Source organism: Hylaeus volcanicus, chromosome 5, assembly GCF_026283585.1.
Source record: "Hylaeus volcanicus isolate JK05 chromosome 5, UHH_iyHylVolc1.0_haploid, whole genome shotgun sequence".
NCBI lineage: Eukaryota > Metazoa > Arthropoda > Insecta > Hymenoptera > Colletidae > Hylaeus > Hylaeus volcanicus.
The window spans coordinates 30,491,535-30,519,440 of NC_071980.1; the positions used below are offsets into that span (position 1 = coordinate 30,491,535).

At 42.6% G+C, this 27,906-nt stretch overlaps 2 protein-coding genes and 1 long non-coding RNA gene across 3 annotated transcripts; 2 read left to right on the forward strand and 1 right to left on the reverse strand.

The window, feature by feature from the left end:
* The first annotated feature begins 1,029 nt into the window (after nt 1–1,029).
* LOC128877058 (stress-induced-phosphoprotein 1) lies at nt 1,030–3,990 on the forward strand. Its single transcript, XM_054124016.1, has 3 exons — nt 1,030–1,332; nt 1,701–3,235; nt 3,310–3,990. Exons 1-3 carry the CDS (start codon nt 1,324–1,326, stop codon nt 3,380–3,382), a joined length of 1,617 nt encoding a protein of 538 aa, XP_053979991.1. The 5' UTR covers nt 1,030–1,323; the 3' UTR covers nt 3,383–3,990.
* Nucleotides 3,991–4,146: 156 nt separating this feature from the next.
* LOC128877061 (guanine nucleotide-binding protein G(s) subunit alpha) lies at nt 4,147–27,683 on the forward strand. The gene is made up of 10 exons (XM_054124022.1): nt 4,147–6,686; nt 9,258–9,330; nt 12,483–12,537; nt 14,469–14,588; nt 17,935–18,032; nt 25,094–25,148; nt 25,365–25,438; nt 26,185–26,364; nt 26,475–26,679; nt 26,932–27,683. The coding sequence occupies exons 1-10, from the start codon at nt 6,548–6,550 to the stop codon at nt 27,076–27,078; spliced, it is 1,146 nt and encodes a 381-aa protein (XP_053979997.1). The 5' UTR covers nt 4,147–6,547; the 3' UTR covers nt 27,079–27,683.
* On the reverse strand, nt 14,822–17,239 carry LOC128877066 (uncharacterized). Its single transcript, XR_008457183.1, has 3 exons — nt 16,938–17,239; nt 16,577–16,702; nt 14,822–16,480 (listed from the first exon to the last, which is right to left on the reverse strand). It is a non-coding gene; the product is annotated as an uncharacterized LOC128877066 (long non-coding RNA).
* Nucleotides 27,684–27,906: the final 223 nt, after the last annotated feature.

Consider the following 27,906-nt stretch of genomic DNA (forward strand, 5'->3'; position numbering starts at 1 on the left):
ATATTATTATGTTCATTCGATACCAAAAGTCTAAAATATTGCATAAAGAAATATTTTTGCAGACGCATGCGTCTACGTAAACGAAACGGGGAAATATGTGATTCTAGAGATAATATAGCGGTTATCGAACTGCTCGAGGACGGAGAAAAATATGCAACACGACGAACAACTGGGATTCCCCAGTCATTCCAGTTCACCGATGGAAATACCAGGTTCAGTGGCGACAAAAGTGCTGCCAGATCTAGCAAACCTTGAACGTAGCAGTTTCAATCGCCAAAATGTCATTCATACACGAAATGCGCCTCTCAGTGAGACAGATTTACACTACAGAGCAAACAGAGAAACATCTAAAATACGGAATATTAAAAATATCATTCGTATCATCCATAAAAGTGAACAGAGTTTTTTTATGAAATAATCAATTACATACTCTCATTTAACTTTGTTGTCAGAATATTCACATATTTGTTTCAAATCTTAAATAACTTCTATCTTGAAAAAAAAAGCGAATTGGAAAGATAATGGTTATTTTTAAAATTACACAATGAGACGTCGAGAAATATTATCGTCAAGGGCCCGATAGAAGGCCAATCCGTTACTGCTTACTACGTTCATAAATTTACTTTTAATCAATTATTTTTCCGCTTAGTAAATTCCAACTTTACAATTTATTAAATGTTCTTGCATTTGTAATATTACATCTATTTTCGAATAAAGACATATCAGTAATATGCTTACTAAGAAAAAAGAAATACCATATTTGAATATATTTTGAAATTTATACGATAACGATTATTCGAGCACGTGAATGTAAAAATTAAATTCAAATTACATAAAATATAAGATATATAATTATATAAATGTATACGCATAAAGAAAAGAACACGAAGCATATGTATGTCGCAATCATAAAACGAGGCTTACCGACAATCGACACGCCATAAACGAGTACAACGTACTTACGAAACGAAGTAGTTAATAAATCGAACGCAATATCAGTTAAATTAAGCTTGAAGCTTGAAGTGATTATTTGTGTCTTGGATAAAGAAAAAAAGGGGGTGGGTGCATTTTCGAAAGTACTAGAAAATCGTGGAACATACTCGTGGGAAGGCACATTGCGTATTTACTAGTTTCGAGACAATCAAGGAGAGGCGCTAGTTGTCCATTTCTGGAGCTTTCTGAAAATCCGTACCGGCTCGAGAACTGAACCACTGAACATTCGCATCAATTCGCACGAGTCATCGCGTATCTTTGCGAGCATAAAAGAACAAGTCGTGGAAATAGAACGAAAGTATCGCTACTCTCAGTCTCAGGTCAAGCGTTATGGACCAGGTAAATATTTTAACAAACTTGATTGTAGTAAAGCGTCCTTTGGCTCGAAGAATTGTAATTTTAGCGAACACTGTGTCCGATTGCGAATTCGTTAATTGAACACGCTTTCGTCGAGAAAAAATGGTAGTGCTCCTTGCACTCGTTGCTCTCCACGTTATTTTTCTCGCATGTTCTCATGTCGGATCATTCTATGAGACGATACGTTACTATTGATGGTTTATATTTATTGCTGTTAAAATATCCGCACATTCGTACTCGAACTTGAGAATTCTTGCCAACGTTTCTTGTTATGATTCTGCGACGAATTCAAGCTCACGAGATTATTCTACCTGCCTTTCAATTTGATAATTCCGAAAATACAATTACAGGTATCAGTGTTAAAAGAAAAAGGTAATTCTGCTTTACAAGAAGGAAGAGTTAACGAGGCTATCGAATATTACACACAGGCAATTCAATTAGATGGAAATAATCATGTACTCTATAGTAATAGATCTGCGGCGTATGCTAATGCAGAAAAGTATGAACAAGCTTTAGAAGATGCTGAAAAAACTATAAAAATCAAACCAGATTGGGGAAAAGGTTATTCACGCAAGGGCAGTGCGCTTGCTTATTTGGGCAGACTAGATGAATCTATTAAGGCATACAAGATTGGCCTACAGTTGGATCCTAACAATGCTCAACTTAAAAATGATCTGGCTAAAGTCGGGAACAAGAAACTAGCACATGCTGGAAACATTTTCAATACACCAGATCTTTACGTCTGTCTTGCAAATGACCCTACAACAAAGGAATTTTTTAAGGATCCGGATTATTTGAAACTTCTACAGGAGCTGCAAGCCAACCCGGAAGCTATGCTAACGAATTATCGGGATAATAGAGTATTTTTAACATTTTGCGCGTTGCTTCGCTACCATGATAAGTACGAAGCAATGGAAACAGATCCACCAGAACCTCCAGTACCTGAAAAAGAAACACCTAAACCTAAGAAGAAAGAAGAAGATAATCTTCCACCTGAAAAGAGAGAAGCTCTAAATGAAAAACAATTAGGTAACGATGCCTACAATAAAAAGAACTTTGAAGAAGCCCTTCAGCATTATAACAGAGCAGTAGAATTAAATCCTACAGAAATCATTTATCTATTAAATATAGCTGCAGTGTATTTTGAACAAAAGGAATATGATAAATGTATCGCTCAGTGTGAAAAAGCCATCGAAGTTGGAAGGGAGAATCGGGCAGATTTTAAATTAATAGCAAAAGCATTCACTAGAATTGGTCATGCGTACAAAAAAATGGGGAACTGGAAACAAGCAAAGGTGTATTACGAAAAGTCTATGTCAGAGCATAGAACACCAGAAATTAAAACCCTTCTTTCGGACATTGATAAAATCATTAAGGAAGAAGAGAGAAAAGCATACGTCGATCCAGTAAAAGCAGAAGAAGAAAAGGAGCTTGGAAATCAAAAGTATAAGGATGGAGACTATCCAGCCGCGATAAAACATTATACAGAGGCTATTAAAAGAAATCCCGACGATCCGAAATATTATAGCAACAGAGCTGCCTGTTATACTAAATTAGCAGCATTTGATCTTGGATTAAAAGACTGTGAAAAATGTGTTGAAATCGATCCAAAGTTCATCAAAGCTTGGATAAGAAAAGGGAAGATACTGCAAGGTATGCAACAACAAGGAAAAGCACTCAGTGCCTATCAAAAAGCATTGGAATTAGATCCGTCGAATAGCGAAGCATTAGAAGGATATCGGTCGTGCGCTGTTTGTGTCAGTTCGAATCCCGAGGAAGTAAGGAAAAGGGCAATGGAAGATCCAGAAATTCAAAGCATATTACGGGACCCTGCTATGAGACTTATTTTGGAGCAAATGCAGAGTGATCCTAGAGCTTTGCAAGAGTAAGTAGTTATAATTTTTGTGTTACATTAAAATTCAAGAATTTAAATTAAATTGTAATTTTTTAAATTTACAGTCACTTAAAGAATCCGGATATAGCGGCGAAGTTACAGAAACTCTTGGAATCTGGTCTCATTGCGATCCATTGAAGACAAAAGTATTTGTACTTGTGCATAACTTCGTGCACGACATTACATTGTCACCAAGTTCCTTTGGTATTATGAAAATCGTGCTGTTCGTTCTATTTTTATGTATTAGAAGTACGTTATTTAACCATACCGGCTGCTTAATGGCATTCTACATCTCTGTTCGAAACAGCCCCTTTTTTTTTATCTAAGTTTTGTTATACATACGTATCACTTTCGCGCGGATGCAGTGGCCTTCTTGGTCGTGGACCACTTTTGCATTGTAAATCGTATCATACGAAATGTTTGAATGTGTTTCGCGGAGTGTAACTTTATAAGAAACGAACGTATTACATAACTACAAGCTTTTGCATAACCTTTGCATAAAATTACACTTCCAACTGTAAATCATTAATATCGTCGATATCAAGTATGCGATAGTATCATAAATATGTTACACGGTCTAGATTAAACGAAATTATTATCTTAAACCTGATTTCCTCGATATACAAATTTCCGTGCACTAAACATGTACCTAGCTTTTACGTTTTAAGCAACATAATTTTCATTTAAAGTACTAATACTGTAATAGAAGAAATAACAATTCCAATAATTATGACATAATTATACGATATTTGTGTAATTTATTTAAAATTAAAATTTAATTTCGAAATACGATAGAAAATTATATGAAAATCAAACTGTTTTAATAATAATAGGCATCTCACGATATTAGAACTTTTGTTTTATATTTATTTATAGTTAATAGGTTACGTCAATTTAATTAGGTTTCTAAAATTTTGAGAGTGAAATCAATTTTTATTAGCAAATAAAGGGTACACACATTAGCGTGACTTTAAACAGCGATACCGGATAAGCTTGCTAAAGAATTCAGTGGTAAAAGGGAAATTATTTGCCGTAGTTGTATCTGTAGCAAAGAAGACTTTGAAAAATATCTGTATGCTTTCACATTGTATCGTATCAATCTGATGTGTGCGTAACAGTTGCGTACTTATACCTACACAGAGTGATTACAGCGCAATCTGTCGCACCGATGGAACTAAATAAGCATGTGTAATCGAAGAGCAAGCCAAAAGTTTTAGCGTACGTACATTGGGTATACGAGCGTGTAACATAGAATGGTTAGTTCCATCGAATACCGCGGCGGTGCGACACTCGATGTATCAAAGTATTAACATTCAACACGACAGATTGTTGGACCCGGAACGGAACTATTGAAAAACTACAGAGGAGAGATTGAAGGCAGGAGAGTGTTGTGCAAATCGGTCGGTTTTTCGAGGATAAAAGTGTAATAAGAGCAACCAGTCAAGGACAGGGTGCCCAAAACGCAAGATACGAACCTGATCCATCCGAAGCGCGGTGGTCCGCCGCGCTGGTGGGTCTAGCAGACGACATGTTGGCTGCAGGGAGCACCTCGTCTCGGATGTTTCGGCCGCGAATTTCCTCGGGGATTGTTGAGTGAGGAGAGCGAGTAAATTCGGTGAAAGGGAGGTGCGGAGAGTGAAAAAGCAAAACCACTCGAGGGTGTGTGCGAAAAGAGGGCACACGGTAGGGTTCCCCGAGTGGTGGTTGTGCTGTGGTCGTCGTCGAGAAGCTCGCGAAGAGGGGTAGAGAGACTAGCGAGCAGCGGAGAGGGGGAACCCGGACGAGCCCTCGAAAAATTGAGGAGTCGAGGAACCGAAAATCAGAGAAAGAAGAAAAAGTAGAGATCGTGGGGGTTCGGTTCACGGTTCCAAGCTGGACGAAACGAGAATATCACTGGAACGATACTGGCGGAAATCGCGAGAGGCATAGAAAAGCGAAGAAAAGTGGTTAGTCACACGGTTATTGTCTTCCCTATCTACGGGAGCTGTCGATTCGCTCGAACAACAACGAGCTAAGCAGCGCACCGGAGACGATCTATTTTAACTTGTCGTTGTCTATCGAAAAGAGTAGGGGGGCTGGGAGGCAAAGCGAAGCAAAACTGTCGCGTACACGCGTCGCGAGTCTCTTCCTCCTGAAACGATTTCGCGTGTGTCTCGTGTCGTGTTCACGGGCCATCACAGGAGGCGCATCGGACGACAGTGCACGTCAACCTATTATCCCAGTCCCGGTCTCGCTCCCACTCTCTCGAGTCGCTCTCGTGCCTCGTGCGTACTCCCTCTATCGCAATTCTTGGCGAGTGTGTCGCGGTCGGTTCTCGCCCAGTGTTAAACGTAAAATTCGGAAGTGGTTCGCTCCGATATATCGCAGAGTCTTTTCATTTCGTCTATCAGTCGTGTCTAGTCGTGCTTACGTTCGATACGTAACCGGCTCGTGCTCTCCTTCCTCGCGAATCAATTCGTCGTCGTCGTCGTCGTCGTCGTCGTCGTCGTCGTCGTTGTCGTCGTCGTCGTCGTCGTCGTCGTCGTCGTTGGTGTCCCAGGTGTCATCATCCAAAGGTAGTCGTCACTCCTTGGGGAACTAAACATTCTACGAGAAAAGTAGCATCCTATACGTGGTGTCTCCGTACCTCGTATTTTAACACGGTACATCAACGTTGGACCAGCAGCACCGTCGCGACACACGGTGTGTGTGTGTATGTGTGTGTGTGTGTGTGTGTGTATATATATACAATATATACATGAATATGTAGCTATGGTTTCGCGGGCAGTGAAAGAAGCCGTGAAGTGAACGTGTCAGGTGCGAACCCACAGTCAAGATATACGTGTGTACATTGATTGGTGTATGAAAGAGAAGAGGAAGATAGCAAAACGAGGAGAAACAAGGAGTATAAGATCGCGAGACAAAACCGATCGCCGTAACGATAGAGGCGGCGGGTGGAAAAGAGAGGGAGACGTCGATAGAAGGACGAAGCTCGAGTGTAAGCGCGACGGTGATAGATTAAGTATCGAGTGACAGACAGCCGACCGGAACGAAGGAACGAACCTCGAGGCAGGTAGACGTGGAAACGGAGTGAATCTCCGCGAACCGCGGGAGAGAGAGGGTGTTACTTATATCGAACGTCGCATTCACACGCGAGATAAACAACGCGCGCCGGTAGTGCTCGTAACCGCGAGCTACTCAGGCTCGGGGGAGGAGAAGGTATTAGTGGTGATATTTCTTTGAAGCGAGAACAACAGAGAACCAACAGAAGTGGAAGGGAAGAGCGAAGAGGGCGAGCCGCGCGTGTCTCTCTCGTGGTGTGTCATGGGGTGTTTCGGCAGCCAGAGCAGCAAGGCCAGCCAGGATGACAGCAAGAACCAGAAGAGGCGCTCGGATGCCATCACCAGGCAATTGCAAAAGGACAAGCAAGTTTACCGAGCCACTCACAGGCTCCTTTTGCTCGGTAAGTGACCGCAAAACCGCTTTTCTTTTCTTACCGTCGATAACCTGTAACAGAAAAACACAGGTGTGTGTTGCTTATAGATTTTCATGTGCCAAGTCTAGATCGGAAATTAAAAGGTGTCACGTTTAGAATTTAATTTGTTCTCGATACGAGTGCTTTCTAGTCCTAGAAACTCTTTTATGCGTTGAATCGGTTGAAATATTTTTGAAATATCGGTGTATGAAAGACCGGTGCTCTTATTGTCGTAACGTAACCATTTATTTTTCAACGTGTACATAGATTCTTGTAAACAAGAAACAGGACAAACTTATTTTCAAAAATCTGATACGATAAGACACTTTTATTCTCACATTCGCATTCGGTATCTTAAAATCTATAACGTACACCAGAAATTCCCTAACGAGACATTTTCTCTGTCGACTAGGACAATTAATCCTACCCGCGGTGCACCACGTTCCTCGCAACGGGTTGTTGATATTGCTATCGTTCGGCACTCGTCTCGTAAATGAACAGCCTAAGAACGAGATAGAAGGGAACAAACTTTCAGAGAATTCTTTGCAGAAATTTTTACCAAATAAAGGTCATCCTAGTTATCAAATAGAAAGCTCCATTTAGTTGAAGCGAAGGGACTCTAGTCGTTTCTTAACCTCACTTTCAATTTCTACGAGATATTCGTTGCGTGTATCAATTCTTGACCTCACACGACCTTGAACATAATCGTATCGCTCGCTGTCGAATGCGTTCCGATCGGTGTTTTCCAAAGTAGGGGGCGTAACCCGAAGAGACGGGGAGGGGAGGATTATACTATTCATGAAGGGTGAAGGGTGAAACTAAACTTTTTTTTTTATACTTTGTACATTTTTAGAGTTATAATATTATCAGATCTGGAAAGCTATGTCGGTTGAAACACATACGATGACAAAGTTCTAACAGAGAATAATTGGTAACTTCCGAACCGAAAGAGTGTGTGTGGGGGGGGGGGGGGGGAGCGAAAGACAGAAGTTTGAGTCAAAACCGTTTAAACGATAACGTGTCTACTTTAGGGCACGTGCTCGGGCCAATATGTATAATTGTTGTACATTTTTTCTTGTTCAGCTTCACTCTTTATATAACGCGATGGCTATTCGAAATTTTGATCTAGACACTGGATTCAACTATCTCACGTACCCCTCTTGGCTTTCCGTGACGATACTCTTTAGTTTTAAATCGCGGGTATACACGTGTCGAGTCAACTAGCCAGTGGTCGACACAGGTGGCTGAGTCGACTTCGATCTCGAATTTCGGCGAGGACACAGGCCGCACGAACATTATCGCGATGCTCAGCAGCGCGTAATTCAATTTTATCGATTATCGTACGAGCCGGCGGCACCCACGAATATCCACCAAGAGCCGACGGCTCTGATGTTGTACCCTTTTCGTGTGCTCTTCCTCGTCTCCTTCTTCTCCTTCTCTCATCAGTCAGAGTCTTTTTCACAGAGGCCGACGTGGGTGCGCGCGTGCGCCCTCGTCTCACACACGCACTCACACCATCCACTTATCGCGATACTTAACCCAACACCTAGCCATTACCTTCCTATTCTTCCGTTTATGTAGGTCGTCGTTCTAATTCGACCGTGGACGGGTGTCGTCCGTGTGTGGGTGTATGTTGCGTATCCGACTCGTAGCCTACAGCCAACGAAGCAACAGCTGTTGCCTGGATTGTTTCCTTGTCGTGTGCAATTACGATCCCTTTTGACAAACAGAAACAAAAATGAAAATACTTTGCGCGCGCGCGCCCGTCGAGAGGAACCTTCCGAATGATCGAGGAGGGATCGCCTGGGAGGAAAAAAAATATTAGAACCCCTATCGCTGCGCCCACGAAAGCCTATTTTCGTTCCATTTTCCTCGCGACGGTCTCTCGGTGTGCCGTTGCGACGACTAATGCTGTTTTAATTACATATTACGCTGTTTAGAATGTCGCTTCTCTTACTCCTCGCGGTCGAAACACGAAATATTCGTGGCTAGGCTGCTTTAGGCAGTGTTTTATCTTAGTGGTGCCATACTTTTTTTTCTTTTTTTCTTCTTTTCTTCTTCTTCTTCTTTTTTTTTTTTGTACTAATGATGAAAATGGTAGAAACATTAGAACACCAATTGAAAATGTTATCAAGTTTCCAAATCATACTGGAGTTTTGTTCGATTTGATTACTACTTATCGCTAAATTCAAAGGCATTAAATACAAAAGAAAACTATATGCTGTATACATTTCGAGTCTTTAACACTGCAAAGAATAACTAACGAATTATTGATTTTAATCCACGAAAGAAAAACTTGGTAACTTGATATTAAATTTGAAATTGACGCGGGAACATGTAACAAACTGAAAGTTTGCGGAGTGTAATTCTTTCACGTCGATGCTACGCGGAAACAACACTTAATGAACAGAGGAATCCTTTGAAGTAAACGACCGTCGTTCAACTTGTTGATCCGGGGCTCCGAGAGTCCTTCGTTTGAGCGCATTAAACGACCGCGATCACGTAACACGTTTTCAGAAGAGGAAAAAAAAAATAATAATATCGTTGTTTATGTTTCAGGAGCGGGAGAATCCGGGAAGAGCACGATCGTCAAACAGATGAGGATATTGCACGTTAATGGCTTCAGCGAAGCGTGAGTCTCGTTGTTTTGAAACGTAACGTTCCAAAATAATTCAGAGAATCGCATTCGAATGTGACTCGGTGCAATAACTCGATGCCCTTGAACATGGGGCTATGTTGGAGTAGAGCATCTCTTGGTCCAGTCTTTACATTTACATGTATCACAGTTTACATTGGTAAACTAATAGAAAGTTTCAACAATATCAGCCTAATTCTATTTCACCTAAATTCTTATTCTAATTCATACATTCATTCATTTGATACAGTTAAATAAACGATCTTCTTTATCGAATAGATTAAAGTTGAATAGTCTTATACATACTTTTTTTTTTACGAAAAGAAAAGCTTTACTCCGTGTGTGAATGTATACACTACGAGGACTCGCTGTACAGTTTCTTTTGCTACGACTGTAAACAAACTGGTTTAGTAGTATGTACCCTAATACTTGAAACGTTCCATTTAGATGTTTGGACCGTACGTCAGAGATGAATGAAATTTGATTGGAATAGCAGGCGTAATTCATGTTGAAATTTTTGTACGAAATTGTCCACCTCTAGCGTACGTTCATCGATCAAAGTTTTTCACCTATCAACCGCGACGAAATCGTAAAGACAAGCGCGAAAACAACCACGCAGAAGACGCACGACGTTATCGCGAAAGGATGGTCGGTACACCTATACGTGGAAAATCAGGAGCAACTAGATAGGATGGAAACGACGTGCAAACAGACAGGGTCGGCCCGTTTCACGTGTGTCGTAAATTTCGTCTGCCAACAGACGCTGATAACGGGCCTAAAACACGGCTCGTTACGCTACGTTTTGCGGTGATTTCTTTCCTTTCCACGTCGCTTTTTCTCGCTGTCTCCCTCGATCCGGATCGTCGTTTGCGCGCAGCGTGGAATTTTTTCGACAAAACGCACGGGAAAACTGTTTGTATCATCGAGCCTCGTTCTCTTTGGCCGCTCGATTCTAAGAAGCATTACGTGTCCGAAGCGCTCGATTCAGATTTCGCTTGTTTACTATGGAAACATACCGGTAGAATCTCTCGATATTTTTAGGATCTATCCCCCTCCACGCACGCAACGCTTTTGCATTTTGCACGGCAACGGTAACCGCATCCGTTTCGTTTGATTTTCGTTTGCCATCCTACCGGTCGCACGTAAAATATAAACAAGGCGACGAGAATAACTCCGTTGTCTCGTGTCGTTTCTATTTGCAATCTTTGTATACGTATCGCGGCCAAGGTATATTTGATTAGGCCAATCCACGGAACAACGGAACTTGGATTTTCGATCATTTTGCCCGGGCAAATCGAAAGGTGAACTGGTCCTCCTGCAATTAACTGTACAGGGTGGTCCATTGGACGCGCACATATACCCTCTTTTGTTTATTTGAACTGTAAAAGGTGAAAAGGTTGAGTAGATTTTAAGCTCAAAGTTGGAGCGAATTTTCCTATGGTTTGTCCCTTTTACCTTTAAATACTTTAGCCTTTTAATTCAACTGAATATTCTTTATAAAACCTCTGAATATTTCCAGAGTAAATTCTTCGTACAGACTAATCGATAGCGTAAAAGCATCAAAGTTCACCTGTTCCAAGTCTGATAGTACCCAGAGAAATTCGGTTACCATTTCGATTGTAATCGCGAGAGTAGCGCATATTTCACGCGCACGTCTCATCGCTGCGAATGTAAACAAACAGTAGACAGTGTTACTAACGCTGTTTTAGCAGCTGAACGCGGTAGAGCCTCGCAGTCGCAGGAAACACGGGGCTGAAAGTTCATGCAATTATCGAACTAACCAATCCAATAAGAAGGACTTGCATTTACACAATATATTCGTACCGCATATGCTACATGCTTGACCTCTCGCGTAAACTCTCAGCCATGTAATCGTCGATCTCTTACCAACGACTTGTGTTCGCCTCAAACGGAAGACACACTTGTTGCTAAGTGACCAGCCTTTCGACTCGACTGTTTTCTCTTTCGATTCTATTCGTTTGTCTTTTACAAATTAATCGTATTAAACTAAACTGTTTTACCATTGACTTTACTATTAAAATTTTACATTCTACACCTTGAACATTCTTTTTAGAACAACCTTAGTCGTCCCCATAATTTCTGACGACGAAGATACGCAGTCCTATTTTTATCAAACACCTATTCCGTAAAGCACGCTGGGCGCTTCTATTCGTGCGGATGATCCTCCAATTATTCTAAGCAACGTCTAGAATTCCTTAACGCGTCATAGAATCGCGCACACAGAAATTATTAATCCAGGATTTAAAGCCTATTCACTGCCTCGCACCCTCTGCTACCACCTATAACTGATTAATCGATACCCTTTCTCCGCGATATAATTGAATACTGTTCCCACTTGAGAAATTCTATTCGTTTCACAATCGCGCGCGTCTCGCACCGTCGATCTAAACACCACTTACGAAATTGTATTTCAACTTGGCCGATTGTTTTGTCGGGAAAAACTTGACTGGAATAACGTAACGACAGAAATGGGAAAACCTGTATCGGATCGCGCACGCGTCTGTAATCTGTCGTTTATGCATGACAGAACACAAAGTATCCAACGTCTGTTCGAACGACGACAGAAGCCTGGCACAGGTATCGCCATAAAACACCAGGGCCAGCACACATGTGCACGAAAAACATTCGTCATTTCTCCGTTTGCCTCTCGTTCGAACGTGTAGGATATCAAATTCCAATTGTGGATACGGTTTACAAAGGTGTTGGTATTCGAGCGATAGTTTTAGGGAAGGATCGGGCATAGCTTAAAGTCATCGCAATCGAACGTTAACTTATAATCGAGACTCGATTCTATCGAGTAGGATCGACAGCGATCGTTGTCGAAACCTCCAGTGTCTCCAAATCGACGAAATCGTTATACACCTAAAACTGGCGCGATGCCGTGAGTTCTAAAATTACCGAATGACTCGAGAACCGCTAATAATGACAATACGCGCATATAGATCGTTTCGAGGCTGTCGTCTCCGACAGTTAATTAAACGCGATCGAATTCCTCCGTTCTCCCGTATCCGTATTAAACGTTTCCGGTGGACGATGACAAAACACAGATACCGATAACGATTCGTTCGAAAGCCGGACAAAGCGGCACCCGGTTTCTTTCTCACACAATTTTTCTCTCTGTTGCACAGGGAAAAACGGCAAAAGATCGAGGACATCAAGAAGAACATCAGAGACGCGATACTGGTAAGAATTATTCACGGATACATTCATTTAACTCGTCGTCTGCTGAATATAGTAGAACCTCCGAAAAGGGTGATTTGACTCGGGACTCGATTTAATTCGATTGTTAAGATTGAATGAAATAAAGAGGGGTACAATATAGGAAACTAAGTGAAAATAAATTATAGCTGCGATTTGCTCCAAGGTTTCACTCTTGCATCGACAGCTACCGATGTCCACACGCGTGCAGCACCGCTTTCAAGTTCGGCGACCGAGCGCTCGCGGTACCAGGCGCTGTACATATAACCATTAACCGTCCACTACCGCGTATTCCTCGAGTCTCAGCGGCGGTCAGCCTCGTTAAAACGCGTCGGGGAGCCCGTTAGCGATGAAATCACGCGATTCGTTGGCCGAAAATATCGCCTCGGATCGCGATATCAACCAAACGAATTGAATAATTCACACGCGAGCCTATCACTGCGAGGATATTCTCGGAACGAGTCCGTCTATCGCCGAATCGATACGCGCGTCTTCCTACGACAAGTCGAAAACTCTTTTCAAAGTTGGTTGGCGTTGGTGCACATTTTTCTCGACCCTGTTCCCGTTGCACCCGCGAGCTGCGCTAGGAACGATCGCGATACGTTCTCACGAATATACATATATATACATATCCTATCGATTCGATACCTATGGCCCGTTTCATTGGAATCGAGTAGCTCTCGTAAAAACAAACGTTTCACTTTATGTACAATTCGCACTTGGGTGGTCCGACCCCTCTACCATCGTGCGTCATCGAAGATTCAAGTTTCCCTTTGGCCATTTGGTGATAGCGTTTTTTTCTACATTCTACACTAACCGGTTCCAATTCTGTAAACTTTACATTTTTTTAATCGTACAGTCGCCACATTTCATTGTCTATCTGCGTGTGCGAATCAAATGTAAACATTGGTATAACTAGGTTTATGTCATAAACCGAGCATAAAATCCGCAGTCTAGGAATAACGTATATAAATAAATATGATTTAAGAAAGTAATCTATACTTTGTACCACAAAGTAATTCCGTATTAGTTGGGAAAATCGCTACCAATCGGTGGTGTTTTCAATCCAAGGAAAATTTATACTTTTCGTATGTTACTCTGTACTATTCGAACAACCAAATATGCCTTCACTTGTTTATCCGACGACTATGTGTGCCCAAGCTAACTCGAGCACGGCAGTCAAGTGGTTAAATGAGAGAACGTGTTTCGGCCAAGCGATAGATTATTTTAGCAGCGAATGTGTTTTCTCGGGCTAAACGCGTTCAATCGACTCGCGTAATTGCCATCGAAATCATGTCTCGCGGTTGCGTTTGTCTGCACCGTGCGTAGATAATGTCACGTTCGTAATCCTCGAATGTCACGGCCGGGGAAATATTGTCCACCGCGTTCACCTGACACACGGAAGTGATTGCAAGGTTACGCACGATACGCGTATCTAAACGCGGCCTCGAACGACAAATTGACGACGATACTCGTCTCCTGGTGGAACGTCGCGAATTTACGGACGTTTACGATCGTTAAGACGGACATTTGCATGCCTCTCACGGCTAGCGATGGGATCGAACGCTACCCAAACACGACGGAACAGAAATAGGAAGATTTTCTGAAAAGGACCGATAAATACAAATTTTGATGTTGAGGGACCAATTAGTTCCGATTTTCCCAACTAGATCTAGATAGATCTAGAAGAAGGATAAATGTTGCGAATTTACGTTGTATTTGGAAGACCCGTTACCCGTTACCCGTTACCCGTTACCCGTTACCCGTTATCGTTAAAAAGGGATTTTCACGCTTTCAATTCGCGAATCTTCAATTTGGTGATTGTCTCTACGAAACTGCAACTTTGAATGATGTATATGGGTATGGGTATGGGTAGGTGTATGTGTATGTGTATGTGTGTGTGTTATTGTTTTCAGACGATAACCAGCGCAATGAGCACGCTAACACCGCCCGTCACGTTGGAGGATTCGGCGAATCAGAGCAAAGTCGACTATATCCTGGATGTCTCGTCCTCTCCAGACTTCGATTATCCCCCGGTGAGTCAGCTAACCAGTTTGTCCCGCATGCTGCTTCACCTTTCTTAACGTTAATACGCTGAAAAATGGCGCAGCCTGCAACGCGTGCTGTTTCTCAATGAAAGCGTCGGTGAATACCAAAATACCGGGGAACTTTGCATTCGCTTTTCAGAAATAATTATCCAGAGTAAAAGTATACATTCCCCAAAATACCGGATGGAAATTGATCTGAATTCATTCTCATCTATCTACTATTTATACCATTTCTTTTACATTCGTTTACTTTATTTGCAATAGGTGAAACAACCTTTGTCACAAATAGGAATTAATTATAACGGAGAGGATACACTTGGGATAAATGTTGATTCTTACAATGTAAAAAGTAAATTGATTTTGCAATTCCAATAGTAATCATCTCGTCCAAGTACATAACAGAGCCTGTTCGTGATTCGCGTAGCGAGTCGCGCAGCGATCGATCAGGGGAGAGATTCACCTGAACCTCGCGATGAATTTCTTTGCGTGAGAGCCACTGTACGGCACGATCAGTGTTTACAATGTTTACACAGCCATCGCACATGTTGGTGCGCTATGTAGTGGTCCTGACTATGATGTGCTGCGCCATTCCTCGCGGTGTGTACATGCACGTGTTAGCCTCCCTGTATTGTTGTGCACAAAGAGAGAAACTGGTTCAGTAGAAACTGTACGTGTGGTATACGAGCCGTTCCACATGGAATCGCACGAGATTCGACACACACTGTAGCCATTGATTTTATTTTTCCAAACTGCCGGCATTCCTCGATAGCCGTTGATTCGTGGAAAACTGGCTGTGCCAGTATAGTTTCGAAGCTGCCAAATCAAAAACTTCTCTGACACCATCAATGCCCGCCCCTCGGGATCTTACTGGGTTCTTTTTATAATTTTCCTATGGCTTCGAGACTTTGAAGAATCTAACAAGCTTCTTCTTACCTGTACGCCCTCCAACTAATTTCCCACTGTACCACAGAAAGGTTAGGCTATCGCGTAATTTCATAACTCAGCACGATGAATCGTACGGTGAAACTAGTAACCAGGAACGCGAGGAGGGAGAGTATGTAGCATTAAAATATTACGACACGAGTTGCTCGGTCGGGATACGCGTTATTTGACTCATTTAGTCATTTTGTATTCAGGGCAACAATTCTGCCGCGCCTCTTTGGAACGTGCGCTGAACCTCGCACGATTTGTCCCTTAAAGATCTCCCGATTTGTCGTGTATCAGTAACGCTTTCTCGGCCACGATCACGTCCTCTTATACATATAACTTGAAGCAATGACACGACCACGGAGTTTTATCTTTCCAAAATGAACAAAGCAAATATTAACACGATGGCGCGTAATGTAACATTGGCAGAGGCGATTAATTTTTCGTAATCGATCCCTTCCTTCGATATTAAAATAAAATCCCTTCATACATCATGAAACTACAAAAACTAATCAGCAGTTACCAAGACATTGACATTTTCTCTCCAAGTGAGACCAACTACCAAAATGTCTGTGAATAACGATTTCTCGCATGCCAAAAGGAATAACCGAGATTTCGAGAGCTCGACAAGCGAAACGAGCGAAACGAGCGAAACGAGCGTTTCGACGCAGCGATGCGGCGCGTCTCGAAATAAAGTCGTCGCGACAAAATAATCCGCGTGTTTTGCGTCATTCACTGGCAGTTGGCGGGTACGTGCGTGCGCCTGTATCTATGTATACGCCTGGGCCCCGAGTCCGCGAATTATAACGTGGACCCTTGTTTACTGCTCATGGTTTCTACACCGCGACCGTCCGGAACGATGCATCCGAATTAATTGAATCGAATCGTTTGTCCCTCGTTCTAAGCACTGCTCTAACCGCCGGTGGACTTGGCGGATCGTTGTCTACCGTTTGCTGAAATATTTTTAACTTTCAACACTTCCGTATACCCGTGGACCGTTGATTCTTGAACTTTTACTTGTCTCATCTTTCAATTGGTGTTTGTATTACCATTATTGAAGCTGCGCGATACGTTTGGATCGTGAGCCACCGCATCATCAATCAAATTAATATACCGACTTGTTCTTGCCAATCTCCCTCTTGCAGGCCTGCCAACATTCCCATCACCGACACTTCCTGCCGATTAACATTTCGCAATTAAGCTAATGAACATAAATTCAATGTCAAAGACGCCGAAGACCTCAAAATATGAACTTAGTCTAAAACTATTCATATATCTGTCTGTTTTCAATGTTTCTGTTACTAATTCATGGCGCGAATAGTACTTTTTGTTTAAAACACCCTTTCTCTAGACCAATAGTTTCGTGAAATGAAAACTACAACTAACAGAAAGCAAACTAGAGATACTCACCCTGTCTAAGAAGATAATGGTCACGTTGTCGTATATCGTGATTACTAGAAAATCCCTAATCACGTTTCTAGTCCTCCCTCCGAGCCTCGACGATGGAATTACATCACTTTCGTAACAAACAGCTCGTTTATTTCACGATGAGAGCATGAAACTTTCGTCGCGTTCACGTTTTGGCAGGATTTACGGTTCACGCCGCGTTTACTTCCTACTTCCCCCGAGTCGCGGGGACGAGATCGAAGAATCAGAGACTTCCAAGTTTCGAAAGTTCATCCAATTTGCTTTGAGATCGGAAACGCTCGGCAACTGGTCTCCCCGAACAAAAATCCCTCCCTTCGAGCAAGTTCTGGAAGGACAGCTGATCGAGCTTGCTTCGATGCTACCAACAACGATATTAATTAATCTCTGTGTCGTCCACCGACTACTCCAGGAATCGAGTTGCGTCAAACTCTGCTCGCTCATCGCTATACGCTCTCGTTCCACAAATTTCACAATTTTCATCTGTGCAAATTGAAGCAAATACCAATTACATATAATATTTTGACGAGGGGGTGGATGTATTTCTTGTTAATAATGGCTGTGGAGGTGGGAAGATCCTCTTTGGGCCATATCGAAGTTAATAATTATTAAAATAACATCTAGCGATACTTAATTATCTCAAAATAAATCGAGAGACGATAGAACTGTTTTCCTTGTCTGAATAAAGACGACAGGGCCGAAGAGGTTAAGGTGAAAACATATTTTCGTCGATCTCAAAACCGTGACGTGGAACATTCTGTTGTCACGATAGTTGGAGCCAAATTCCTTGTTTCGTCAGAGCTGCACGTTTTTTTAGATAATTAACGTGACGGTACCGAGGTCCGCGCCAACCACTTATCTCGCAGAGTTATCCGTTGGCCGCGACTCGAAGTAATAATTTATGTTCGTTCGCGTTCCTCGATTCTTTTAGCTGCTACGTGGACGATTTACTAAAAAAAATCTTGCGATTGTTTGCTTTCAGGAGTTCTATGAAATCGTTGAAACCCTTTGGAAAGATCGAGGCGTTCAGCAGAGTTTCGAGAGGAGTAACGAGTACCAACTAATCGACTGCGCCAAATAGTAAGTGAAACTTTTTTTCTATACGCAATATTTAGCTATTTTTATTATTATAATAAATACGTGAGTATTTACACGTCGAAAGTTGCTTCGCTTTCCCCTGAACGGGAAGCAAAATTCCCCTAGGTTCCCACAAAGCGCCCGTTCAATTGATAAGGGTCTCGACTGCCTCTCTGGGAAATCCTACACGCGTTTCACCAAGATCTGCTTAACTTTGATTGCACCTTTTGCAATTAATAAGATTGTATGTTAACTGTATCGTAGGACGAAAGAAAATTATTACCGATTTTAGGGGAATGCTCTGCCAGCTGTAATAAGTACGTAGAATGTGAACGGCGGGGCGGGGCGGGGTGGGGCGGGGTGGGGCGGGGTGGGGCACGGCCCGGCACGGCGAGTAGTTTTTGCCTAGTCGTACCTTAAGAAGGTTTACTAAAACGTCTGACCAGATACGCTCGCAATTCCTTCCAGGGCTGATTGATCTCTCTTTTTCCTTGCAACACATGGTATTCCCATAAACTTCGCAGAACCAACTGCGCAAAATCGCTGGCTCTATTTTAAAATTAAAAATAGCCCAAACAAACTCGCGCTTCTTTTTCTCTATCAATAATATCTCTAAAAAACGAAACGTTCACTGATTTACGTTTACTTTTGGAGTGGCTCTCTTTTCGAATAATTCACTCGAAAGTATATTTTTGATTTTGGCAAGTTGGTCATGGTCGCGGAGAGAAACGTACGCTTAACCGATGCCCACTTATCGTCGAACAGGCATCAAGGATTTTTCAGCCAGAGTATGAATTTTTGAAGAATAATCTCAGGGAAATACATAAAATGCTGAATAACTTGTACTAAACTAAAAATGATAATAACTTAAATTATTTAACTGAATAACTAGGGGGTAATTTGTGTTTAACCAAAATTTGTCATGTACAGTTGGAATTGTAGAAAAAAGCAGATTCGAGCACGGTACGGACTCGACTGACGTTTGCAAACCGCTCGCTCGGAGAGGGGGAGTCAACTTAGAAATTATTATAACGTTAAGTGTGCCCAAGAATAACGCGATACAAAGTAACGGGGCAGCCGTTGACGCGGGTCTTTGATATAAATAAGAGGGTAAAGTTATTAGCTGGCTTGGTCGCGTTAGATGCTTCTGTGCTCGAGGCGCGAGCTATGGCTATTCTAATCTGCCCCCCGGGGATGCGGGAGGGGTGATACCACGATTACGATAAGAAATACGAACGATAACATTTATACGACGATAATGACACCGTGAGCCACTGGGGCTCGCCCACGATACACCATTTGGATAGCAAACCGATTAACCTCCTCTTTGGATTTCTTTTTATAGACTAAACTCGAGGCATTCGATAATCAATAAATATAATTCAATTGAAAAGTTACCTATAAACAAGATAATGAATTGTTGCGTTTTACTTAATCGATCTATTCCTTCGACTCGTTAGTTGCATGCAAAACTTTTCAAATTTCGGTGGCGTTCTCATGACCGCGATACATATGGTAGATCGGTGTACACCTATATTCATGGGCCTGTGACACCGATTTAATGCCAATGGAGACAATGCCTTAACGAGGTAATCGCTTTAATAGGGGCCACTCGTCTATCTAGGGGTTATCTCGATTAATTCGCCCAGCCTCGAACTTTTTTCACGTTCTTCACTGACACGCACTGTTTTCAGGTTGACGGTGAAACAGTGTACGGTTTATAATAATAACGATACACGGCACGCAATACGAGAGCTTTGGACACGATTCGGATGGAACAGTCTTAACCCTTTTTGCTAGATGTTATCTATTAATGCTTCAAGATTAATCTCTCAGCAGTAAGCAAAATTGATTGGCTACTGAATTTCTTATATACATATATGTAGTTTCATTGTAATGGAAATGAGATTGAGAACTCGGAACGTTAGTAATTTATCTCAATAAAGCGTCGATTAATTTTTACCCAAGCTACAGTTACGAACGAATGAACCTAAAGGCACAGAATTAATTTCTACACCTAATATTTAACTCTTGAAGCGTTTCAATTTGCGATCACTGTTTTATAATAAGAGGTGAATCGAGGCTGTTGCGCACAGGTGGTCCGAAAATCGAGCGATTCCGCTCGATATTTTCGCCATCGTGTGTTCCCCCTTTCAAACACGTAACTTTATAACGCCCGGTGGACCCGATAAATTTATATAAATCAGCAGAAAAACTGACCGGCGCGGATCGTCCCGGTCCAGCAGGTCACTTTAAACGTGTCCCTTTGAAAATTACATAGGCCAGGCACAGGTTGTTGCACTGGATCGTGACCAAAGGGGCGTAAATCTCGAGTGTAAACACGAAACTTGTACGCTAAGCCAACAAACCGGAACATGTGACTTGGTTTGCCGTCTATCAATTCGTCAAACACTTTAATTAGACAACAACAACAAAAAAGGAAAAAAAAAGAAAAGAAAAGAAAAGAATGTGGCCTTTTACATTTGGCCACCGGGCAACCTTTGCCAACGATCCACGCAACTTCCACGATGTCATTACTCGAGGCGTGGAAATGGAAAGGGAGCTTAATTCAATGGGCGAGCGATGATTACAAGGATCGATGCAGCTGTGAAACGCTTGAATTTTGTTCGGAGAAATGATTTTTATTCTCGAATTTTTGTATTCCCGAAGCGGACCGTATTCCCACGACCCAACGAATAACCGTTGCGAATAACCGTACGTTATTGCTCCGATTGGCCGAAAAAAAAGACGTTCCTCTTGACATTTATAATCTGAGGTCAGATTTTAAGGCAGCCTTTTTCGGCTGTACCTCGACTTTACGCAGTTATGGAATTACCTCTGGATGCCCACGTTCTTCTAACTTATACTGTAAAGACATCTTGGTAACAATAATACAGACTATGAAATATTGTAAAGTGTGTATAAAAAAAAAACGATAATAGAGAAAAATTCTTGCTTCCTCGAAAAAAAAGAGCTACTAATATAAATGTAAAGTAATAATAAGTTGTAGCTAAGTAATATTCGTGAACAATCCTGTCGCGCTGCGGGTTATCGCTCCTGACGTTTGCGTGAATTTTTTAAATTCACCTCTTCTCCCTTCGATTCTTTCTCAAGCTCATGTGCAGCGAGAGAAACCTTTCGATAAAAATAGCGTACCATATTTTTGGGGAGCACCGGTTCGGATATAACGGAGTGATTCGTGCGCGGAGCAGAGACGTGGGATCGTTGTAATCTCGTCCGGCTGTTTGCTAAACACGGTGTTTTCGCGATCAGGGAGAAACATTCGTAGTCTGCGGGGAACAGGTAGGTTTTCTCCACAAAGAGGAAACAATAGGCAGAGATTGCTTGTTCAAAATAAAAACACGTGTAATTCGTGATCGCTGATCGGTCACTCACGATCCAAGCTTTACATTTATACAATAACGTTCTACATAGTTAGCGTAGCATATCTAGGTTTCTTGGACCATGTTTCGTTGAACCACATTCTTCTTTCGCGAGATAAAAATGAATACGCCGCGGCGACGGAGCTCCCCAAAATATCTCGAATTTGAATCATTGCGTGCGCGGCGGATAAATATTTGTTCGACAAGCATAAGAGATCGTGATACAGCTGCGGGCTGGTTATTGATTGTTGGTTCAGTCGGACTCGTTTCCTGATCGGAACTATCCTTACGTTCGTGACAATAAAATAGATTCGGTCAGTGATGCATTGCACGTTCTACTTTTGCGACAAAGTATAATTTTGCTGGGTCATCTGAAAGAAAAGCTAATTAGAAATTCCCAAGAATAAGGAGTCAAAGAAAACCACGAATCGTAGGCTGATGGTGTAGGAAAGACGATCAAGCTTGCAACATTCAAGGCTCATTGATATTCGAATCTCCACGCGTTATTCATTGTTTAAACTTTTACAAACTCGACAAATAAATGGCCCGTACTTGGACCGAAGAAAACTGAACAAGTACAGGGTAAAAATTGGTCGTTGTCGGTGCTCAGACGGGAAAATGGGGAAGAAAAACGAGCGTTGTACAGGGACAGAGTGGTATAACGTGCCAATTACACGATGGAATACCTCGGCACACCTTAAAAGAGGAAACACGTGTTGCTATATATAGACGCCACGCCACGCCACGCCACGCCACGCCACGCCACGCCGCGCCGGTCTATGCGCCGGTCTATGCGCCGAGATCAGTGATGCTGGCACACGTAGTTGATGAATGTTTAGGTCGATAACAATATTGTTCCTGTGGCGTGGTAACGTCGGATAAAAACGAGCGATTTTTTTCTTTTTAACGTCGCTCGGTAACTTTCGACGGCTATCTAAATATAACGCGTGAAAAAATCAATGGTGTCGTTCGCGGAGTCTTTGACACGTCTCTAAAAGTCTACGACTTTTAGAGGAACTTTTCTGAGCTTCGAAGAAGGATTAATTTTCGTTGAAAGTGTGAATGTTGTGCAATTTTTTATAACAGGTTATAACAAGTTTCTCGATCAGAAATAAATGACATGCTCTTGAAAAGATACTACGAAGAGCATGTCCTCCCTTTCATAACACTGAACAAGTTCCATTGGTTTTTTTTGACTTCCACCAGAGATTCCGAATAAGACGGTATCACTTCTGATAACGATCGAATAAATATTTATCCCAGAGCGAATGATTCTAGCTAGAAATCAATTAGGAATGGGTCCGTTAGAGCGAGATGGAAACGTGGAGCGTCGAGATGGAGTGGAAAATGTGGCGCAATGGATCCTAAGCCGCGCTGGTTCGATCCGGTCCAGTTCGATTCGTTACTCGTGCAATCGGCTGGCCATTGTTTCGCAGTTGCTCAGAACAATTCTCTTGAAAGTAAAGTTTGCGCGATTTCAGCCTTTCGCAATCATTTTTAAAAAGTGTAAAAGTAGTTTCAGAAGTAAAAGAAAGTTTCAAGATAGTGAAATTGTGTAACTTGACTATAACATTTAGTGTAGCAGTCTCAGATTTGCAGATTTTTTAATTTCACATTCATTTGATTCTTGCTTTACATTACTTTCATTCGCATTTCCATTCGCATTTGGTTAGCTTTCCTAAAAATTCTCTGGGCTTCCTATTAGTCTGTTGGATCCACTGTTATAGGTCGTACGTAGTATACATATAGATAGAGCATCGTTCCTCTAATCGTTCCCCGATGGAAATCGCTCGAGTACCTAACTGGTTTTTGGAGGAGGCTGCACTTTGGTCGTCTCTGTCGTGAAAGAGGAGTGCGACGCGTACGCGTATCGTTAGAAATAACATTGTCACAGTTGAGCCCAAGGTCGAGCGGAGTTACATGTCGCGATAACAAGAAAATCGTTCTGCTGTAGCCAGTGGGTCACGACCTCCTTCCTCTTTCAATTCTCCGGAGGTCGATAACCTCATTTCTATCTGAACGCGCCAATTTCATGACCTACCTCCTAGCGAGCCTACACGTACACACGCGTCCTCTATCCTTGTATACGCGTCTGTGTACATGTACATTCATCCTCGGAAGCACTTTGTCCCGAAAATCAATTTCGTCGATTCGCGGTTTCTGAAATTTACTCGAGGAGCCAGTTTGCTGGTTACTTGTGCCTGCCCTCTGAAGAGAGGTCAGTGAACGGAGCTTAATTGCTCTCCAACCTCGCGTAACCTGTGTAATTGTAATTGTGGCCGGTTCACTTTGTGCCAGAGAAACCTCGGTTTCCACTGTTTCGAGTTCTCTTTCTTCCTTAAACACGTGGTTTCCTTTACTCTTGCACGTATCAGAGATAATTGTGACAATAAAAAGGATATGTTAACATGTCTGCTCGGAAGAGGAGATTGTAGCTTGTAATTTTAATAAACGATCTAAAACTTGTCGAAATTATTCTCAGATCTCGTAGAGGTCCCCACTTAAAACAACTAAACACTTCTGTTCAATGAAACAGAGCGAAGCGTAGGATTGTTTCCTTCATCTTGATCCTCGAAGGAACAATCTCTTTATACGCTCCCCTCCAACGAACTTTACTACTTAAAATAGTGAGGATATTTAAGGTAGGCAGTTTGTAACGGGACACCGTGTATTATCGCCGTCAACCGACTGTGGAAGGTTGGATGCCGTTGTCAAAGCGAAAAGACCCAGCCCTGCGGGCCCTCGTACGTGCACACCTGTACGGTCCAGGGGTACACACACGCGACAGCTAAGTCTGCACGTACGATTGATGGCGAGCAGAGCGGTGGCAGTGACCCATGACCCGGATTGGAAACTGGGTGCCAAAGAGAAGGCATACCCGGCGAGGCCGAGAGGGCGAGAGTTGGGGTTAGGATAGGACACCGACGAGGATCGATTTTCCCTCTTGGTGCGCTCTATCCACCCTAGACACCGGCCAGGGGAGGGTCTTGAGAGAAAGAGAGAGAGAGAGAGTTTCTCTCCCTTCGTTGCCCCCAGCGGTCCACCCTTTTCCACCAACCACTTCCGCCCTCCATCGTACGTGTTATCGTTCTGCTTTCGATAGCACCGACCCCGTCTTGGGATCCTGCAGCTTTCGCGAACCTGGAACCTACGATACGAAGCCAGGGATCATTCCTCTCGGGCTAGCGTGTGATCGCTGGAGAACGACCCGTCAACGATCCTAGTCGATATTTTCGGATTTTACCTTTTTTAGCATTTTCAATTAGTCATCTGTCTGTCTAAAAGTTTGTTCCACTAAAACTGGGATTGGTTTCCGATTTTCGATTTAAAGAATAGCCAACTCTACATACATGTATATCGAACTTTGCTTTGCGTTTTCTAACGGATTTTTATCAAACAAACATCCACGAGAGCGAACTGGTGGCCGAAAGGTAGCCATAAATACAGCCCATGGCTCCTCCTCGCGAAATACGGCCGCGTTTTATGAGACCTTATATATGCCTCTATAATTAATGATTAACATTGTCGTTTTGGAAAAGATGAATCATCGCAAAATAGATAAATAAGTAATTATCGTATATTACATTTTGATCCACACACATAACGTATAACGAGATTGTTTGACTGGTTTATATCGAACGATTTCTCGAGTGATTATTCTCCTTCTTTTCTCTGTTTCAGTTTTCTAGATAAGGTAGCCATTGTTAAACAACCGGATTACACCCCCACGGAGCAGGTAATCGTCCCATGTTGACGCAATTCGACCTGGTTCAGGGATGGGTCCACGATCTATTATTTAGATTAGACCCACCATCTAAAAACTATAAACCGATTAATAGATATAAAATAATTTTTCTCCGTCTCTGCGCCCATCTCTTTACCATCAAACGATTTATTATTAAACAACCATGCTCAACGTTCACCGATGAATTCTTTTTGACTTGTGTTGCAGGACATCCTCAGGTGTCGAGTTCTCACGTCCGGTATCTTCGAAACGCGGTTTCAAGTCGACAAAGTAAATTTTCAGTAAGTCCCGTCCGATACCTCCTCGTTTTGCTCCAGTGTCGTCTAACTATATATAGCCGACGTATTACAGTAACATCGGCCGACGGTAAATATAACGCGAAGCAGCGACGCGCAACTCATCCCGGCCTGTATTACAGAACACCGACTTGCGTTGTACGCGCAGCGAAATCCGTTAGCCGCGTTAACGCCTCCGCAACTTTATTATATTTCCCCCCTTTTTCCGTCCGCTCTACGGACCTCGGATCCTCTGCTCCACATTGTCTTTTACGGGACGGTATTTATTGGTCCCCGTTGGAATTTCATCCAGTGCGAATAAATTGCGGATCGAGCTTGCCATTCTATAACGAACGAGCAGAAAATAAAAATTGTTACTATATTTAACGAAAAACCACGCCTCTTGAAACTCCATTCCTTCGAGAGACCTTCGAAAGGTCTACAGAATGTGTGTAGAAAGCGTGCTGTCACCTTGCACGCTGATTCTTTCACTTTTTTTTTTTTTTTTTTTTTTTAATTTCAATTATTTTAAACGAAACAAATACATCCAACTTGCATTCGAGACCGATGCTTCCAATGAAAAATATAAAAATTTGTATATTTCCCAGGCAGTTTGACGCATCGTTAGCCTTTTAATGATTTGATTGTTTCAACCGTCTGTCCTGTTACGTAAAACGTATCGTCGTGGTATCGACCTCAGCGTACCTCAGCGTACACGAACATTGTAAAGCAGCTTTCGATTACTTTTGCAGTATGTTCGACGTCGGTGGCCAGAGAGACGAGAGGAGAAAATGGATACAGTGCTTTAACGACGTAACGGCAATCATATTTGTAACGGCGTGCAGTAGTTATAACATGGTACTCAGGGAAGATCCGACCAAGCTCAGACTTCGAGAAAGTCTCGATCTCTTCAAAAGCATTTGGAACAATCGGTACGAACGAGCACCTTCTTTCTTTTCTTTACTCTTTATCTCGACATGAAAGACGAGAACGAAACTCGAACAAGTTGGCGGTACATATCACTGGTGTGTTTCCTTTGTAGGTGGCTCCGCACAATTTCCGTAATCTTATTTTTAAACAAACAGGATCTATTGGCGGAAAAGATAAAAGCAGGGAAGCACAAATTAGAGGACTATTTTCCAGAGTTCGCGCGATACCAGACACCGTCCGAACCAGGCGTGGTCGTGGATCCCTCGGAACCACCAGACGTTATAAGGGCCAAGTACTTCATTAGGGACGAGTTTCTCGTAAGTCAAGTCGTACTCACTTGAACTTATCGCTGATAAGTGACTTTCGTGTAAGTGTAAGTCGTATGCTTTGGGAAACTTACTCCCAATCGTTCAACGCTACTCAAACGTTCAGTACAGTACCTTACCCAAACGACACGACTTACATCCGGAAGCCTCTGTTACCACGAGCCATGATTAATATTATTTCTCCGTGGAACTCGTGTTTCCCGTTCCCAGAGCGTTTGAAAATTTGATTGGAATTGTTTTCAGCGTATAAGCACAGCCAGCGGCGATGGCAAGCACTATTGTTACCCGCACTTCACATGCGCCGTCGACACGGAGAACATCAAGCGAGTGTTCAACGATTGCCGGGACATCATTCAGCGGATGCACTTGCGCCAGTACGAGCTCTTGTGACTTCGTTTCTGCCGACGTGACCTGTCATCCGTTCGCATCAGAATCACGATTACGCTTCGCCTCGAGTCGATCGAGCGAGCGAAACGTGTCGTACTAACGCGACCGATCTGAACAACGTATCGCGACGTACGTCGTCGATGCGCACAGTTCTTCGTCGCGTGTCTGAAGCCAATGATTATTCAGAGAGCGAAACGCGGCAAAGGATCCGCGCGGAGAAAATCGCAAGAGATATATCGACGACTGCACGCCAATCTTGTTCCCCCGCGACGTGTGTGGTCTCGCGATGGAAAAGTTGTCGCGCAGCCGGGGTTTCCGGGAAAAGGGTTACCGGTTCAATTTGTCTCGGCAACTGAGAATCAATGTCTCTTTTTGCACAGAATCGCTTACTAATGTCATTGGTGTACAAGCAGATTACGCCCTTACGCCATTCTACTCTTGCAACAATCGTTTTCAATGGATAACAATCTCCGAACGTTTCCGATCGTTACTCGACTACTCCCTTTTAGGTTCGACGAGAATGTGCTGAACGTCGATTTTGGGTGAGAAGAGAGAGAGAGAGAGAGAGAGAGAGAGAGAGAGAGAGAGAGAGAGAAATATAAAAACATGATGAATGTTCGTTGCTGAGAAACACGTGCAATTTACCGATTACCTCGTTAATTTTATTCTTATTACGCATCAATTCGTTGATAAGAGAGTGAACGAATGTTTTAACATTTCGGGCCACGGCGTTACAGTGTAACGAGCCGGGGCTACTCGCGTAACGACTATTTTCGTCCGGCACACTCGTCGCAGGTTTAATTATCGTTATCGGATTTACCATTAAGAACG

Excerpts from the sequence above, each read along its gene's own strand:
- LOC128877061 (XM_054124022.1), top strand. The coding sequence starts at position 6,548 with ATGGGGTGTTTCGGCAGCCAGAGCAGCAAGGCCAGCCAGGATGACAGC. Across the intron at positions 6,687-9,257 it reads TCACAGGCTCCTTTTGCTCG|GAGCGGGAGAATCCGGGAAG; the intron begins GTAAGTGACCGC and ends TTTATGTTTCAG. Across the intron at positions 14,589-17,934 it reads CAGACTTCGATTATCCCCCG|GAGTTCTATGAAATCGTTGA; the intron begins GTGAGTCAGCTA and ends GTTTGCTTTCAG.
- LOC128877058 (XM_054124016.1), top strand. Across the intron at positions 3,236-3,309 it reads GATCCTAGAGCTTTGCAAGA|TCACTTAAAGAATCCGGATA; the intron begins GTAAGTAGTTAT and ends TTAAATTTACAG.